Source organism: Prionailurus viverrinus, chromosome B3 (genome assembly GCF_022837055.1).
Source record: "Prionailurus viverrinus isolate Anna chromosome B3, UM_Priviv_1.0, whole genome shotgun sequence".
Classification (NCBI taxonomy): Eukaryota; Metazoa; Chordata; class Mammalia; order Carnivora; family Felidae; genus Prionailurus; species Prionailurus viverrinus.
Genome location: NC_062566.1, coordinates 65,651,309 through 65,669,009, shown reverse-complemented (window position 1 = coordinate 65,669,009; position 17,701 = coordinate 65,651,309). Strand labels below are relative to the sequence as shown.

Below are 17,701 nucleotides of genomic sequence, written 5' to 3'. Positions count from 1 at the left end.
CATATGAAGCCTGCTCTCTCACTCCCTAGCAACTGGTTACATTTTGTTACCTAACCTTCTTTCCTCTGTATCTCAAGGTTCCTTTTGTTCATGTGCTTTTTGAATGATTTTCACTCATACTGTTTTATGTATGTTCTGGTCTCATTTTCTTAAGTTCAATTGTATTATGAGGTGAATTTCTCTTCAAGGAGTCCTTATCAGTTTTAAATTGGTACGTAAAGGGGCTCTAATTTTCCACCCCCTTTTCACTCTGATATCAGATTAATGGAAATAAAACATGATGTTTTGGCTATTTCATTCCAACTGAGCACAATCTGGCAGAGCAAGCTATCTCTATGTTTGGAAAGCATTGAATGATCAAGTCTTAAAGATCATTAAAATTATTTTTTTTAATTTATTAAGTGCTTATTATATGCCACACCATGCTCTGCTGTTTTCCATGTATTAACTCATTTAATCCTCACAACACTATAAGGTAAGTACTATTATCATCCCTATTTTACAGATGAGGAAATTCAGGGACAGAGAAGTGAAGCAACTCACCCAAGGACACATAGCTCATAAATCAAGGAGATGGAGATTCGAATCCAGGTAGTTTGTCTCCAGAATGTTTGCTATTAGTTACTACATAATATTGCCATTATAAAATTGCCCCTATTTCATTTTTCCTATTTCCCCTCACTAATTTCAAAATTTTCTTTAAAAATTAGAAAAAGCATAAATATTACTTGTAAAAACATAGAAAATAAGAGTCCATATTTAGGAAGAGAAAAAATCACTCAAAATCCCACAAACTACAGATATTATAAAGTCGGAATGCCTACACATATGCATTTACACTATATTTAGTGTTTTATAATCTTTTTTAACTTAACAAATTATATATTTTTTCAATTTACTTTATCCAAAGTTCTAATTTATGTCATGTGCATCAAAAACTCTTCTGAACATAGATTCAGGTGTATTTAAAAGTTTTCTTCCTTCTTCATGTACCAAACAGCTTTTCACTGGGGCTTAAAGCATGAAAAGTGTACTGTTCTTTTAAAATCCTGAATTTTTCCAAATATCCCAGTGATGTTTTAAGCTTAGTATTATTTCCATAGCATACTTTAATACTTAACTGTATTTTGAGGAAAGTTCCAGACACTCCGTAATGACTGTACACATTTTGTTTGGGGCAAAAAATAAAGAGGAAGGTTTGTACTTTTTCTTGTTTTACTGTATACGATTGAGGGTCTACTTGGGAATGTGGGCTGTTGAGGTCACTCTGTGAGGACAGGGAGTTGCTGATCTAAACCGGTTTCCATTCTACCATTTGTATGCAGATGTCAATGAGTTCAATCCCCAAAGTCATTTGGTGAAAATCTACTCTCCACCAAAATCTCCCACAGGGGCTTCTAGGCCCCTGATTTGCTTATCATGTCTTCTTGAACTTTCTACTATGAATGTTAGTGAAGACTATTATTTAATAGTGCCTACCTTGTGCGAGAAACTGTGCTAAATATGGGGGTATACAAAGTTGGCTAAAAGCCCTTTTTCTCAAAGAAATTATAGTTGAGAATGAAGAACTAACATGCAAAAGAAACTATAATATAGTATATTATAAAGAATGTACAAGATATAACAATAGTTCATAGACACTACTCTTCTTAGGGTCTTCAACAGATACGTCTGAGTAGCTGGCATTTAATCTAAGTTTTGAAGGATAAGGAAAAAGGGAAGTAATACTTCTGTCAGATAGTTAAACTCATATAATGTATAATTCTCACAACATTTTATTTGTTATATTTATGTTATGGACAAATAAATACCATCAGCATCATTGGCTAGCTTGCCCTAGTTTATAGAGCCCCTAAGTGGCAGAACTAGAATGGCAACCAAGTCTATCAGGTCTTATAGGCAAGTATGTTTCCACATAGTAATGACCAGGAATAACACAGTTGAAATCATATTCAAGAGCAGAGAAATGTGAAAAAATACAGTAACATGTTCAGTTTATAAAGGGTCTGATGTGATATGCTATTGAATTTTAGCTTATCCATGATAGAATCAGAAGATGAAATAGAAGAGTAACATGACCATATTTAATCTTTAGATAGACAAATCTGAAAGCAGAATGTAGAACATACTAAACGTAGGTAAGATTGGAGGCAGAGATATCATTCAGAAGGCTTTTTGGTCATTAAGTACAAAAAATATACAGACCTGAAGTAAAACTGACAGTGGAAATGGAGATGAGGAGACGAAACAGAAATATTCAGAAGGTACAATTTTCCAACTGGCATATAAGGTGAGAGAGGAGAAAAGGTGCATCGAAGATCCCTGTATTAAGCATCTGAGAGAATGATCATGATATTTTCTAAGGGATTAAAAAGAGGATAAAATCATGAATTCAGCCCTGCACATTTTTATGTACTACATTACAGCCTTGGATATATTATCCTAGAGTCCAGGAATAGCGCTATAGATACAGAAATCTTCCATAAGTGGTGAGTACTTAAAACTTCATGTTTGGAATTAAAAAAAATTTTACAGCTTGAGTCACATCAATACTCAAAGATAAGTGGGGGGAAGGAGTATTTTTTCTCACATTACAAGATATCAGAAGGTAGATCTTTGCAGATGTCAAAGACCATTTAGACTGGATTATTTTTCTATCTGTTCATACTACCGTCCTTAACATGTGGACACCCAGAGCTCATGATTACTGCATCTTTAGTCATCACCGTAATATTGAATTCAGGAATAAAAAGGCTAGACAAAGAGACTTCTTCACATTAATCCTTATATTTTAATCTGGGAAATAAAACCTTTCACAGAAGGCATTATTCTGTATCTCATCAAGTCTAGGCTACATGCCCCTCTTACACCAATCCATGGCCAAGTCACATAGATTATCATATTTCACCCCAGGGCTAAGATAAGAACCTACCCACCCCACCCCCGCCCCAAATTGAGAACAGATATGTGTTCTCTTGGCATGAACTAGTGTGGAAAATGCTTTGGGAATGGCAACATATGTAACATCCAATGACGGAAGGAATTTCAAAAACAATGCAAGATCATTAGTATCAAATTTGGACAACAGGTATGTAACAAAGACTGAAAACATTATTATATGTGACATTTTTATATGTAGACTATTGTGTGCTGAATCCCTGGCAACTTCTCTAAAAGTTTTTTCTGGAGTGCAAGGAAGCTTGTTTTGGCTTGTTCAATAAATAGAATGTATATATTAAAATAAACTTACCTGAGAAGGGTTTTAGAGAGTAGAGGGAAAAAAAGGAGGATAGCCCACTCCCATCCTTCACGGATTTAATTTTTGAAGGAGAGATACAACGTGTAACACACCAAGGAAAGTAAAAAGTTCAGATGAAAGATGAAAGAAAATGGTTGATGCATCTAGACCCTTGAAGAGGACTACAGTATATTTGGAATGCTGTGCAAACTGGTATAGCCACTCTAGAAAACAGTGTGGAGGTTCCTCAAAAAATTAAAAATAAAATTACCCTATGACCTAGCAATAGCACTGCTAGGAATTTATCCAGGGGATATAGGAGTGCTGATGCATAGGGGGCACATGTACCCCAATGTTTATAGCAGCACTTTCAACAATAGCCACATTATGGAAAAAGCCTAAACGTCCATCAACTGATGAATAAAGAAGATGTGGTTTATATATACAATGGAAATACTACTTGGCAATGAGAAAGAATGAAATCATGCCATTTGCAGCAACGTGGATGGAACTGGAAGGTATTATGCTGAGTGATATAAGTCAGTCAGAGAAGGACAGATATATGTTTTCAATCATATGTGGATCTTGAGAAACTTAACAGAAGTTAAGGGGGGGGAGGGAAGGGGGAAAAATAGTTACAAACAGAGAGAGAGGGAGGTAAACCATAAGAGACTCCTAAATATAGAGAACAAACTGAGGGTTGATGGGGGGAGAGGGGAAAATGGGTGATGAGCACTGAGGAGGGCACTTGTTGGGATGAGCACTGGGTGTTGCATGTAACCCAATGTGACAATAAATTATATTAAAAATAAGAAGAATGCATTCTAAAGTCCTAAAGCTCTTGATACGGTCCTGGATTTGCCATTTCATCCTTCCCAGGCATGGTTTCATTTGTGAAGTGGGGATAATAAAATTGAACTTATCTTTTAGTCATTGAGAGGTTTGAAAGAAATAATGTACTTACCACAATTCCGTAAATATAGGAGACACTCAAATCTGTTATCTGTGATCATTAGACTTATTAATTCTGGTTACATTTATTCCTCTTTGCTCTCAGATATGCAATATTTTATTTTATTTTTAGCTTGTCATTAAGTAATTTGTTTATTAAAAGTGATCATGGACTAATATGATAATCATGCAATAAACCATTAAAATTATTAAGCCTGTGTATCTGAGTTCCATTTAAACTTAAAAAGCCCAATGTAGGGAGTGATGGCATATGTTCAAATACTTTTGTCATGGTCATCTCTATAAGTCCAGTGAAGAAGGGAAATTTAAAGGGGCTAAGAAAAGTTCAGATAAGAGAATAGAGAATTAGTATGAAAGTATTAATTCTCATTCTTAATGAATGAGAATTAGTATGAATCTATTAATGGGGGTGCAACAGAAAAGCTGACATTTATGTGGTGTGAGAACACTTAGGGCAATTGTTAGGAAAATGATCTAGAATTCTTTGAGAAAAAAAAATTTTTAAAGATTTAGGTATGAGATGAAAATTAAAGTAACCCCTTTTGGCCCTATCTGCAAAATTTACAGTCACATTTTTCCTCACATATCCCCTTTATTATTTTAATGTTTATTTATTTTTGAGAGGGTGGTGGGGACACAGATTCCGAAGCAGGCTCCAGGCTCTGAGCAGGCAGCACAGGACTCTAAGCTGGCAGCACAGAGCCTGACGTTGGAGCACAGAGCTTGAACCCATGAACTGCGAGATCATGACCTGAGCTAAAGTCAGATGCTTAACCCACTGAGCCACCCAGGTGCCCCCACATATCCCCTCTCCATAATAAATTTGCTGTTAACTTTCTTTCTTCCAAATTCATTTTTCTTTTCTCAGTGAATTATATCTAACCTAATTAGCAAGGCAAATAGGGAATCTATCTTTCTGCCCATGATGCTTACTGTTTTTAATTTTTATCCTCAGGTCACTTGAAAATCAGCTCTCCTGTCCCCGTCAATGGGTGGACTAAATGACTCTGTGGTCACTGAAATTGTGTTACTGGCCCTTTCTTGCTCTTGGGAAAAAAAACTTTTTCTTATTTTGATATGTTCTTTGCTGTATTTAGGGGTCATCTTGGGAAACCTTTTTATTTTGTTTTTGGTAATTTTTGATTCTCACCTACATTCTCCCATGTACTTCCTGCTGGCCAACCTGTCCCTCATTGATGTGGGTCTTTCCTCTACTACAGTTCCAAAGATAATCACAGACCTCTTAAATGAATACAAAGTAATTTCTTTCCAAAGTTGTATGACACAGATATGCTTCATCCACATCATAGGAGGAGTGGAGATGGTGTTACTCATAGCCATGGCATTTGACAGGTGCACAGCAATCTGTAAGCCTCTTCACTACCTGAGCATCATGAACCCTAAAATATGTGTTTCATTTGTAATCACTGGGTGGGTAACTGGGGTGATCCATGCTATGTCTCAGTTTTTGTTTGTTATAAACTTGCCTTTTTGTGGTCCTAATAAAGTGGACAGCTTTTACTGTGACTTTCCTAAGATCATAAAACTTGCATGCACAGATGCGGCCAAGTTTGAGTTTATCGTTACTGCCAACAGTGGCTTCATGAGCATGGGCACCTTCTTCCTGCTAATCCTTTCCTATTCATTCATTTTGATCACTGTCTGGAAACGTTCTTCAGGAGAATTATCCAAGGCATTTGTCACTTTGTCAGCTCACATCACTGTGGTGTTTTTGTTTTTCACTCCATGCATGTTTCTGTATGTCTGGCCTTCTCCCCCACCTTCAATTGATAAAAATCTGTTCGTTGTAGACTTCGCTATTACCCCTGTCTTGAATCCTGTTATCTATACACTAAGGAACAAAGACATAAGGTTATCTATAAAAAGACTGCACAAAAGGATATCTAACTCCAAATTTTGTTGACTACATCTTTTTCAGAGAGCTCTAAAACTAAACACCCTACTGCACGCTGACCCATCCCTATATAAGCACCTCAAATTTAACACATCCTGCACAAACATCATCTGCCACTACTACTGCTACTAATTCATCTGTGAAGTATAAGATCATTACCAAAACTCTCATGAAGTTGTAAATTCATCATACAAAGAATTGATATTCTAACAGAGAATAGCATAATCTGACAACATTTTAATTTTGAATTTTTGGTTATTTTGCCAATAAAAATGTAATAACACTGTTTCTGCTATTCATAAGCTTTAAAACTAACTTGTAAATTTGTTATTATGAATGGATGAATGTCCATCACATTAAATTGCTGTGTGTGTGCTGTATGTATGTATGTGTGTATGGCCCAATGGCTTTTCTTATTCTTTAAAAGAAGACACAGAGACAAATTCAAGGCCCAGAGTTTATTTGGATGGGGCACCAGGAACACATTTTTTTCATAAGTGGAGAAATGGGACAGGAAAAACACAGATGCCAACAGAGGGTATATTAATGGGTATTCTACTATGTGGCCATTGGGGTTCAATTCTGCTATGGCTCTCTAGGAGAATGTACATATCCTATAATATACAGTTGTTTCACTTAAGAGACTAAGTAGCTGTATTTCTGTGTTGGGGTAGTTCTGAGGCAATGACCCCATGGCAGTTCCAGGCTTCCCCACGTAGTAAGTTGAGTAGTTCTGATAACCAAAGAAAAGTACTCAGGCAGAAAATTTTTGCAGCTCATGGTATAAAACAATCTTACATTCTTTTTTTTCTTAATGTTTTTATTTATTTTTGAGACAGAGAGAGACAGAGCATGAGCAGGGAAGGGGCAGAGAGAGAGGGAGACACAGAATCCGAAGCAGGCTCCAGGCTCTGAGCCATCAGCACAGAGCCCGATGCAGGGCTCGAACTCACAGACTGTGAGATCATGACCTGAGCCGAAGTCGGAAGCTCAACCGACTGAGCCACCCAGGCTCCCCATATTCTTAGGAATATTAAGTGCAGAGGGATATGTGTGTGGCATCAAAAGCATCACAAACACTCCACATCTTCCCATGCTTAGAGGCATTCACATTCCATGTAAAATCACTCCATCATTGATTGTTCAAATGCAGGAGTGTTAATGAAACAAGTGTTAATGGGTTCCATCATTGCACGTTTCCAGGAAGATAATCGCTATCTTCTTCCTCCCTAATCCATTCTAGATTTCCGTCACATATTTTCTGTACTTATGCTGATCTAGATCACTTGTCCAGATCCACACTTCCTACCAATGAAGGTTAAATCCATGATTACCGTGCTTTTGTCAGGCTGTAATTACTGCAACTGCTCATTTAGAGTTATCACCACATATAGCAGACATTCTACTTCTCGGTGATAATGAAGGTTAATTATATCTGGCATGGTAGTAACTGTTTTTTGTCTGCTGATCTATAAACACAAGGAAACCTAAATGACCAGGGAGCTACTAAAATTTTAGCTTTATTAAAATGCTTACTCTGTCCCCAGAAGAAACATACACCACCCCAGCAGAGGTTCAAGTTGTAGGTCCAGAAAGCTCAAATTCTCCAAGGAAGTGGTGGTGAATTGAGCAACTCTCACTGACTACCTTGGGTTTCCAGACCTCTGCATTTTGGAATACAATACCTTATAATGCCCATTGGTTCAAAGTATGTACCACAAGTTAAAGCACAAAGTATTATCACCAAGCACACTTACTCGCACCTTTACTTGCATTTTTAAAAGGCTGTTCCCATGTTCTATTAGTCTGACAGCTTTTGCATAATGCCATCTATTGCCCTAGTGGATCAGTTGGTTGTGTGCTCACTGTTATTCTTTCAAGATACTTCTTTGTCCAAAGCAATGTTGTGAAAGACATTAGACATTCTGTGTGTCTTTGGATCGCTTAGTGGCCAAGGTACTGCTGTAAGGATAGTCAAAACCATACTTGGAAAACATGTTTTGTTTTTTGTTTTTTTTTAATTTTTTAAGGCTTATTTATTTTTGAGAGAGAGAGACAGAGTGCAAGCAGTGGAGGAGTACACAGAGAGAGAAATAGGAAGACCCGGAATCCAAAGCAGGCTCCAGGCCCAGAGCTGTCAGCACAGAGCCTGATGCAAGGCTCAAACTAATAGACCACAATATCATGACCTGGGCCAAAGTTGGATGCTCGACCAACTGAGTCACCCAGTTGCCCCGGAAAAGATGTTTATCCCAATAAGAACTATCTGCTGTTCTTACAGCATGAAAAGAACCTAATGTGAACAACTAGCCATCAAGTTGCTGGCTAAAAGCACCAACTGATGAAACCACATCAAGGGTTTAGCATCCGTCTGTACTTCTGAAAAGAACAAACATTCAATAGTGGCTGTCACTATAACTGCTTAACTGAGAAGTAGGAACCCATGCAAAGAACCCATGCAAAGACTTCTCAATGAGACTTCAGATGAGATTTAATTTTTATCCTATAATAAAGGAGGATTCTCAAAACAGAGGTGAATAAATCCACATAATCACAAAAATTAAGAATTTGAACCAAAAGTTACATTCTTCATATAAAAAAATCACATACATACTCTTCAAAATAAATAAATTGGATAAAATTATTTAAAAATTATATTATAAAGCACGTTTTAATAGTGTCATATTTATATAATTGTGGCATAAATTTTTGGAATTTTAGGCAAGGCAAAACAAATAGAAAACATGAAAAAGGAAAAGACTATATTTTACTACACTACATTTAAATTTATAAAAAACAAATATAAAGGTTTCTGGTTCCTAGTTCTGCATATAAGGAGCCTGGACATGATTCCATTCTAACAACAAATAGAAGGTAGAAAAAAGTGAAAAATCAACAATTCTTGAATTCAAAAAGCAACGAGAGGACACAGAACAAACCACTGTCTCCAAGATTAGAGACACAGACACATATAGGTTGTCATGGCTTATTAGAGCAGACACAAACAACCAGAAACTGCTGTGGGAATGAGAGCTGGGTAACAAATGTAAGCCATAATTGATGAATTTCTGGAGTCTCAGTACAGGCAATTTTGAAAGTTAAAACCTATCCAGGGGAAACCAGCCATAGGGGGTCCCAAAAATATTATGAGGTTTACTTGCAATAGCTTGATCAGATTCCCTAGTAAATATCTGAGAAAAATCCCCTCAGGTTTCTGGCAGAGGAAGAGGAAAAGGAAATATTTTGAAATACACCACAATACTCTTTTCTTAAGAATCCCTGCCCTTGGGAAACTAGCAAACCAGAATCTAAACTACTGAGGTATTTATAAGAGCCTAACTGACCTGGAGAAGGCAAATACCCAACTCCAACCCATGCTTGCCATTCTGTCCCTCGTAAGGATTGAAAAAACAAACAAACAAACAAACAAAAGACAAAAACAAAAAGAAAAGAAAACAAAACAAAAAAAAACAGAAACACCTGTGGAGTTCACAGTCCAGAGGCATAGGCTCATTAAAAGCCTAAGCCCTAATCATCAGACTACATAGTGCTTTTCCTCCACCCACACTGCACCACATTAACGAAGGCCAATTTACAACAGTTCTTTTGCCCAGTACATCATGTCAGCATCAAGAAAAAATTACAAGTCATACTAAGAGGCAAAAAAAAAAAACAAAAAAAAAAAACAAAAAACAACAACAACAACAACAAAAAAAACCAAGAGACAAAACTAGCTTCAGAGCTAGATACAGCAGGGATGTTGGAATTCTAGGACAAGAAACTTAAGATAACTGATTAATATGCTAAGGGCTCCAATGGATAGATGGCATGTGAGAACAGAGGGCCAATATAAGCAAAGGGATGGAAATCCTCAGAACAAAAAAGAAATGCTAAAGATCAAAAACAATGCAACAGACATGAAAAGTGACCTTGATGGGCTCATCAGTAGGTGGGACATGGGTGAGGAAACAATCTCTGAACTAGATCATATATCAATAGGATCTTTGAAAACTAAAGAGCAAAGGGAACAAAGAATTTAAAAAAGAACAGACTAAGGACTGTGGGATAACTAAAAAAGGTGTGATTTATGCATAATGGGAATTTCAGAAAGAGAAAAGCTCAGTGGGGACTCTCTGCCCCTCCCCAACTTGCTTATACTCCCTCCCTCCCTCCCTCCCTCTCTCTCTCTCTCTCTCTCTCCCTCTCTCTCTCTCAAAACAAATAAATAAACTTTAAAAAAATCCATAATAGAAGTCACAGGGGAAAAAAAACCTTTATGTATAAAAAAATAAACTGAAGAACCATATCCAACTTCTCCTCGGATACCACGCAAGCAAGAAGAGAATAGAGTGAAATATTTAATATATTGAGGGGAAAAACCCTAGAATTCTATACCTCGCAAAATTATCCTTCAAAAGTAAAGAACAGAGACTTTCTCAGACAAGTAAAAATTGAGGGAATTTGTGCCTAGACCTGCATTGAAAAAACTGTTAAAAGAAATTCATTTGAGAGAAGGAAAATAATATAGGTCAGAAATTCCATCTACACAAAGAAAGGAAAAGCATAGAAAATGGAATAAGTGAAAATAAAATAAAAACTTATTTTCCTTATATTTAATTGATCTTACAGATAACTGTTTAAATAATAATAGCAACAATGTACTCAATTATATATGCCTAGGTTTATATATTATTCATATATGTGTGTATATATTTACATATATATGTTAATGCATGCTTACATGTAAGTGTAAGCATTTGCAAAATCCAACACCAATTTATGGTAATAACTCTAGGTTAAATTGGAACACAGGGGGGGCACCTGGGTGGCTCAGTCAGTTAAGCGTCCAACTTCGGCTCAGGTCATGATCTCGCGGTTCGTGAGTTCAAGCCCCGCGTTGGGCTCTGTGCTGACAGCTCAGAGCCTGGAGCCTGTTTCCGATTCTGTGTCTCCCTCTCTCTCTCTGACCCTCTCCCATTCAAGCTCTGTCTCTCACTGTCTCAAAAATAAATAAACGTTAAAAAAAATAATAATAAAGAAGATGGCGAGGTGGGAGGACGCTGGGCTCACCATGCATCCTGCTGATCACTTAGATTCCACCTCACCTCCCTAAATAACCCAGAAAACCACCAGAAGACTAGCAGAATGGAGTCTCCAGAGCCAAGCGCAGACAAGAGGCCCAAGGAAGAGGGTAGGAAGGGCAGAGACGCAGTGCACATTCCACAGATTGGCGGGAGGGAGCCTGGACGGAGGGGCGGCCCGCTAGTGCCATCTCCCTCGCCATCCCCCAGGGCAAAATCCCGAGGGGAAGCAGTTCCTGCCAGGGAACTTGCTTGCTCCATGCAAACACTCAACGCTGTGCTTCTGCGGATCCATCCCTCCGGCGGGTCTGACTACCTCCTGGTGCCACAGGGCCCCTCCTGAAGTGGATCACCAGAGGAGAAGCGAGCTAAGCCTGCCCCTCCTGCCCCTGTGCAACTTGCCTACCACCCCAGCTAAGCCAGATCCCCAGCACCACAAGCCTGGCAGTGTGCAAGTAGCCCAGACGGGCCACACCACCCCACAGTGAATCCCGCCCCCGAGGAGAGGGGAAGAGAAGGCACACACCAGTCTGACTGTGGCCCCAGTGGTGGGCTGGGGGCAGACATCAGGTCTGACTGCAGCCCCGCCCACCAACTCCAATTATACACCACAGCACAGGGGAAATGCCCTGCAGGTCCCCACCACTCCAGGGACTATCCAAAATGACCAAATGGAAGAATTCTCCTCAAAAGAATCTCCAGGAAATAACAACAGCTAATGAATTCATCAAAAAGGATTTAAATAATATAACAGAAAGTGAATTTAAAATAATAGTCATAAAATTAATCGCTAGGCTTGAAAACAGTATAGAGATCTGCAGAGAATCTCTTGCTACAGAGATCAAGGGACTAAGCAATAGTCAGGAGGAGCTGAAAAATGCTTTAAACAAGATGCAAAATAAAATGGAAATGACCACAGCTCGGCTTGAAGAGGCAGAGGAGAGAATAGGTGAACTAGAAGATAAAATTATGGAAAAAGAAGAAGCTGAGAAAAAGAGAGATAAAAAAATCCAGGAGTATGAGGAGGAAATTAGAGAACTAAGTGATACACTAAAAAGAAATAACATACGCAAAATTGGTATCCCAGAGGAGGAAGAGAGAGGGAAAGGTGCTGAAGGGGTACTTGAAGAAATAATAGCTGAGAACTCCCCTGAACTGGGGAAGGTAAAAGGCATTGAAATCCAAGAGGCACAGAGAACTCCCTTCAGACCTAACTTGAATCAATCTTCTGCATGACATATCATAGTGAAACTGGCAAAATACAAGGATAAGGAGAAAATTCTGACAGCAGCTAGGGATAAACAGTCTCTAACATATAAAGGGAGACCTATAAGACTCGTGACTGATCTCTCTTTTGAAACGTGGCAGGCCAGAAAGGATTGGCATGAGATCTTCAAAGTGTTGAACAGAAAAAATATGAAGCTGAGAATCCTTTATCCAGCAAGTCTGTCATTTAAAATACAAGGAGAGATAAAGGTCTTTCCAAATAAACAAAATATGAAGGAATTCGTCACCACTAAACCAGCCCTACAAGAGATCCTAAGGGGGATCCGGTGAGACGAAGTACCAGAGACATCGCTACAAGCATAAAACATACAGACATCACAATGACTCTAAACCCGTATCTTTCTATAACACTGAATGTAAACGGATTAAATGCACCAAACAAAAGACATAGGGTATCAGAATGGATAAAAAAAAAAGACCCATCTACTTGCTGTCTACAAGAGACTCATTTTAGATCTGAGGACACCTTTAGATTGAGAGTGAGGGGATAGAGAACTATTTGTCATACTACTGGAAGCCAAAAGAAAGCTGGAGTAACCATACGTATATCAGACAAACTAGACTTTAAATTAAAGGCTGTAACAAGAGATGAAGAAGGGCATTATATAATAATTACAGGGTCTATCCATCAGGAAGAGCTAACAATTATAAATGTCTATGTGCCGAATACGGGAGCACCCAAATATATAAAACAATTACTCATAAACATAAGCAACCTTATTGATAAGAATGTGGTAATTGCAGGGAAATTTAACACTCTACTTACAGAAATGGATAGATCATCTAGACACACGGTCAATAAAGAAACAAGGGCCCTGAATGATCCATTGGATCAGATGGACTTGACAGATATATTTAGAACTCTGCATCCCAAAGCAACAGAATATACTTTCTTCTCGAGTGCACATGGAACATTCTCCAAGATAGATCATATACTGGGTCACAAAACAGCCCTTCATAACTACACAAAAATTGAAATTATACCATGCATACTTTCAGACCACAATGCTATGAAGCTTGAAATCAACCACAGGAAAAAGTCTGGAAAACCTCCAAAAGCATGGAGGTTAAAGAACACCCTACTAAAGAATCAGTGGGTCAACCAGGCAGTTAGAGAAGAAATTAAAAAATATATGGAAACAAACAAAAATGAAAATACAACAATCCAAAAGCTTTGGGATGCAGCGAAGGCAGTCTGAGAGGAAAATATATTGCAATCCAGGCCTATCTCAAGAAACAAGAAAAATCCCAAATACAAGATCTAACAGCACACCTAAAGAAAATAGAAGCAGAACAGCAAAGGCAGCCTAAACCCAGCAGAAGAACAGAAATAATAAAGATCAGAACAGAAATAAACAATATAGAATCTAAAAAAACTGTAGAGCAGATCAACGAAACCAAGAGTTTTTTGAAAAAAAAATTTTCTTTATTTTGAAAAAATAAACAAAATTGACAAACCTCTAGCCAGGCTTCTCAAAAAGAAAAGGGAGATGACCCAAATAGATAAAATCATGAATGAAAATGGAATTATTACAACCAATCCCTCAGAGATACAAACAATTATCAGGGAATACTATGAAAATTATACACCAACAAATTGGACAACCTGGAACAAATGGACAAATTCCTAAACAACCACACACTTCCAAAACTCAATCAGGAGGAAATAGAAAGCTTGAACAGACCCATAACCAACGAAGAAACTGAATCAGTTATCAAAAATCTCCCAACAAATAAGAGTCCAGGACCAGATGACTTCCCAGTGGAGTTCTACCAGACGTTTAAAGCAGATATAATACCTATGCTTCTCGAGCTACTCCAAGAAATAGAAAGGGAAGGAAAACTTCCAGACTTATTCTATGAAGCCAGTATTACTTTGATTCCTAAACCAGACAGAGACTCAGCAAAAAAAGAGAACTACAGGCCAATATCCCTGATGAATATGGAGGCAAAAATTCTCTAGAAGATAGTAGCAAATCGAATTCAACTGCATATAAAAAGAATTATTCACCATGATCAAGTGGGATTCATTCCTGGAATGCAGGGCTGGTTCAACATTCGCAAATCAATCAACGTGATACATGACATTAATAAAAGAAAAGATAAGAACCATATGATCCTGTCAATCGATGCAGAAAAGGCCTTTGACAAAATTCAGCACCCTTTCTTAATAAAAACCCTTGAGAAAGTCGGTATAGAAGAAACATACTTAAAGATCATAAAAGCCATTTATGAAAAGCCCACAGCTAACATCATCCTCAATGGGGAAAAACTGAGAGCTTTGTCCTTGAGATCAGGACACGACAGGGATGGCCACTCTCACCGCTGTTGTTTAACATAGTATTGGAAGTTCTAGCATCAGCAATCAGACAACAAAAGGAAATCAAAGGCATCAAAATTGGCAAAGATGAAGTTAAGCTTTCGCTTTTTGCAGATGACATGATACTATACATGGAAAATCCGATAGACTCCACCAAAATCTGCTAGAACTGATACATGAATTCAGCAAAGTTGCAGGATACAAAATCAATGTACAGAAATCAGTTACATTCTTATACACTAACAGTGAAGCAACAGAAAGACAAATAAAGAAACTGATCCCATTCACAACTGCACCAAGAAGCATAAAATACCTAGGAATAAATCTAACCAAAGATGTAAAAGATCTGTATGCTGAAAACTATAGAAAGCTTATGAAGGAAATTGAAGAAGATATAAAGAAATGGAAAGACATTCCTGCTCATGGATTGGAAGAATAAATATTGTCAAAATGTCAATACTACCCAAAGCTATCTACACATTCAATGCAATCCCAATCAAAATTGCACCAGCATTCTTCTCGAAACCAGAACAAGCAATCCTAAAATTCATATGGAACCACAAAGGGCCCAGAATAGCCAAAGTAATTTTGAAGAAGAAGACCAAAGCAGGAGGCATCACAATCCCAGACTTTAGCCTCTACTACAAAGCTGTCCTCATCAAGACAGCATGGTATTGGCACAAAAACAGACACATAGACCAATGGAAGAGAATAGAAACCCCAGAACTAGACCCACAAACGTTTGGCCAACTACTCTTTGACAAAGCAGGAAAGAATATCCAATGGAAACAAGACAGTCTCTTTAACAAATGGTGCTGGGAGAACTGGACAGCAACATGCAGAAGGTTGAAACTAGACCACTTTCTCACACCATTCACAAAAATAAACTCAAAATGGATAAAAGACCTGAATGTGAGACAGGAAACCATCAAAACCCTAGAGGAGAAAGTTGGAAAACACCTCTCTGACCTCAGCCGTAGCAATCTCTTACTCGACACATGCCCAAAGGCAAGGGAATTAAAAGCAAAAATGAACTACTGGGACCTTATGAAGATAAAAAGCTTCTGCGCAGCAAAGGAAACAATCAACAAAACTAAAAGGCAACTAATGGAATGGGAAGAGATATTTGCAAATGACATATCAGACAAAGGGCTAGTATCCAAAATCTATACAGAGCTCACCAAACTCCACATCCGAAAAACAAATAACCCAGTGAAGAAATGGGCAGAAAACATGAATAGACACTTCTCTAAAGACATCCGGATGGCCAACAGGCACATGAAAAGATGCTCAACGTCGCTCCTTATCAGGGAAATACAATTCCAAACCACACTCAGATATCACCTCACGCCAGTCAGAGTGGCCAAAATGAACAAATCAGGAGACTATAGATGCTGGCGAGGATGTAGAGAAACGGGAACCCTCTTGCACTGTTGGTGGGAATGCAAACTGGTGCGGCCCCTCTGGAAAACAGTGTGGAGGTTCCTCAGAAAATTAAAAATAGACCTACCCTATGACCCAGCAATAGCACTGCTAGGAATTTACCCAAGGGATACAGGAGTAATGATGCATAGGGCCACTTGTACCCCAATGTTTATAGCAGCACTCTCAATAGCCAAATTGTGGAAAGAGCCTAAATGTCCATCAACTGATGAATGGATAAAGAAATTGTGGTTTATATACACAATGGAATACTATGTGGCAATGAGAAAAAATGAAATATGGCCCTTTGTAGTAATGTGGATGAACTGGAGAGTGTGATGCTAAGTGAAATAAGCCATACAGAGAAAGACAGATACCATATGTGTTCACTCATATGTGGATCCTGAGAAACTTAACAGAAACCCATGGGGGAGGGGAAGGAAAAAAAAAAGAGGTTAGAGTGGGAGAGAGCCAAAGCATAAGAGACAATTAAAAACTGAGAACAAACTGGGGGTTAATGGGGGGTGGGAGGGAGGGGAGGGTGGGTGATGGGTATTGAGGAGGGCACCTTTTGGGATGAGCACTGGGTGTTGTATGGAAACCAATTTGACAATAAATTTCATATATTGAAAAAAAAATAATAAAAATAAATTGGAACAGAGGGAAATTTTTGCAACATGATAAAGGTTATACACATGCACACACACACACACACACACACACACACACAAAATAAATAAATTTAAAAACCTACAGCTAACATCATAGTTGCTAGTGAGAAACTCAAGTCTTTCCCACTGATATACTGGGCAAGAATAACCCATCTTACCACTCCTACATTGTACTTACCTTACCACATTGTACTAGTAGACCTTGTTAATGCAATCAGACACAAAAAAAAAAACAAAAGAAGAGTATACAGATTTAGAGGAAAGATATAAAATTGTCCTTGTTTTCAGATGACCTAACAGTTTATATATTTTAAAAAAATCTTAATCAACAACAACAAAAACTCTGCTAAATGAATAAGTAATTACTGAAGGTTTCAAGAATGACATGGAGGGAGCCATGGGTATAATGCTAAGTGAAATAAGTCAGTCACAGAAAGACAAACACCATATGATTTCACTCACATGTGGAAGTTAACTAAATGAGCAAAGGGAAAAAGAGAGAAACCAAGAGATAAACTCTTAATTATAGAGAACAAACTGATGGCTACTAGAGGGGGGTGAGGAGAGCGTTAAATAGGTGATGGCAATTAAGGAGTACACTTGTCTTGATGAACACTGGGTGTTGTACAGAAGTGTTGAATCACTATATTGTACACCCGAAACTAATGTAAATAACACTGTATGTTACCTGGAGTTAAAATTAAATTTTTTTTTAAAAAAAGAAAAATGAGTATGGCCTAATGATTAGGAAAAAAAATGAGGGGTTAAGATTTTCAAATCACTATCCCATGACCT

The 17,701-nt window shown here is 37.9% G+C and overlaps 1 protein-coding gene across 1 annotated transcript; it reads left to right on the top strand.

The window, feature by feature from the left end:
* The first annotated feature begins 5,198 nt into the window (after positions 1 to 5,198).
* Positions 5,199 to 6,134, top strand: LOC125168840 (olfactory receptor 4F21-like). Its single transcript, XM_047864240.1, has one exon. The coding sequence runs from the start codon at positions 5,199 to 5,201 to the stop codon at positions 6,132 to 6,134; it is 936 nt and encodes a 311-aa protein (XP_047720196.1).
* The last annotated feature ends 11,567 nt before the right edge of the window (positions 6,135 to 17,701 follow it).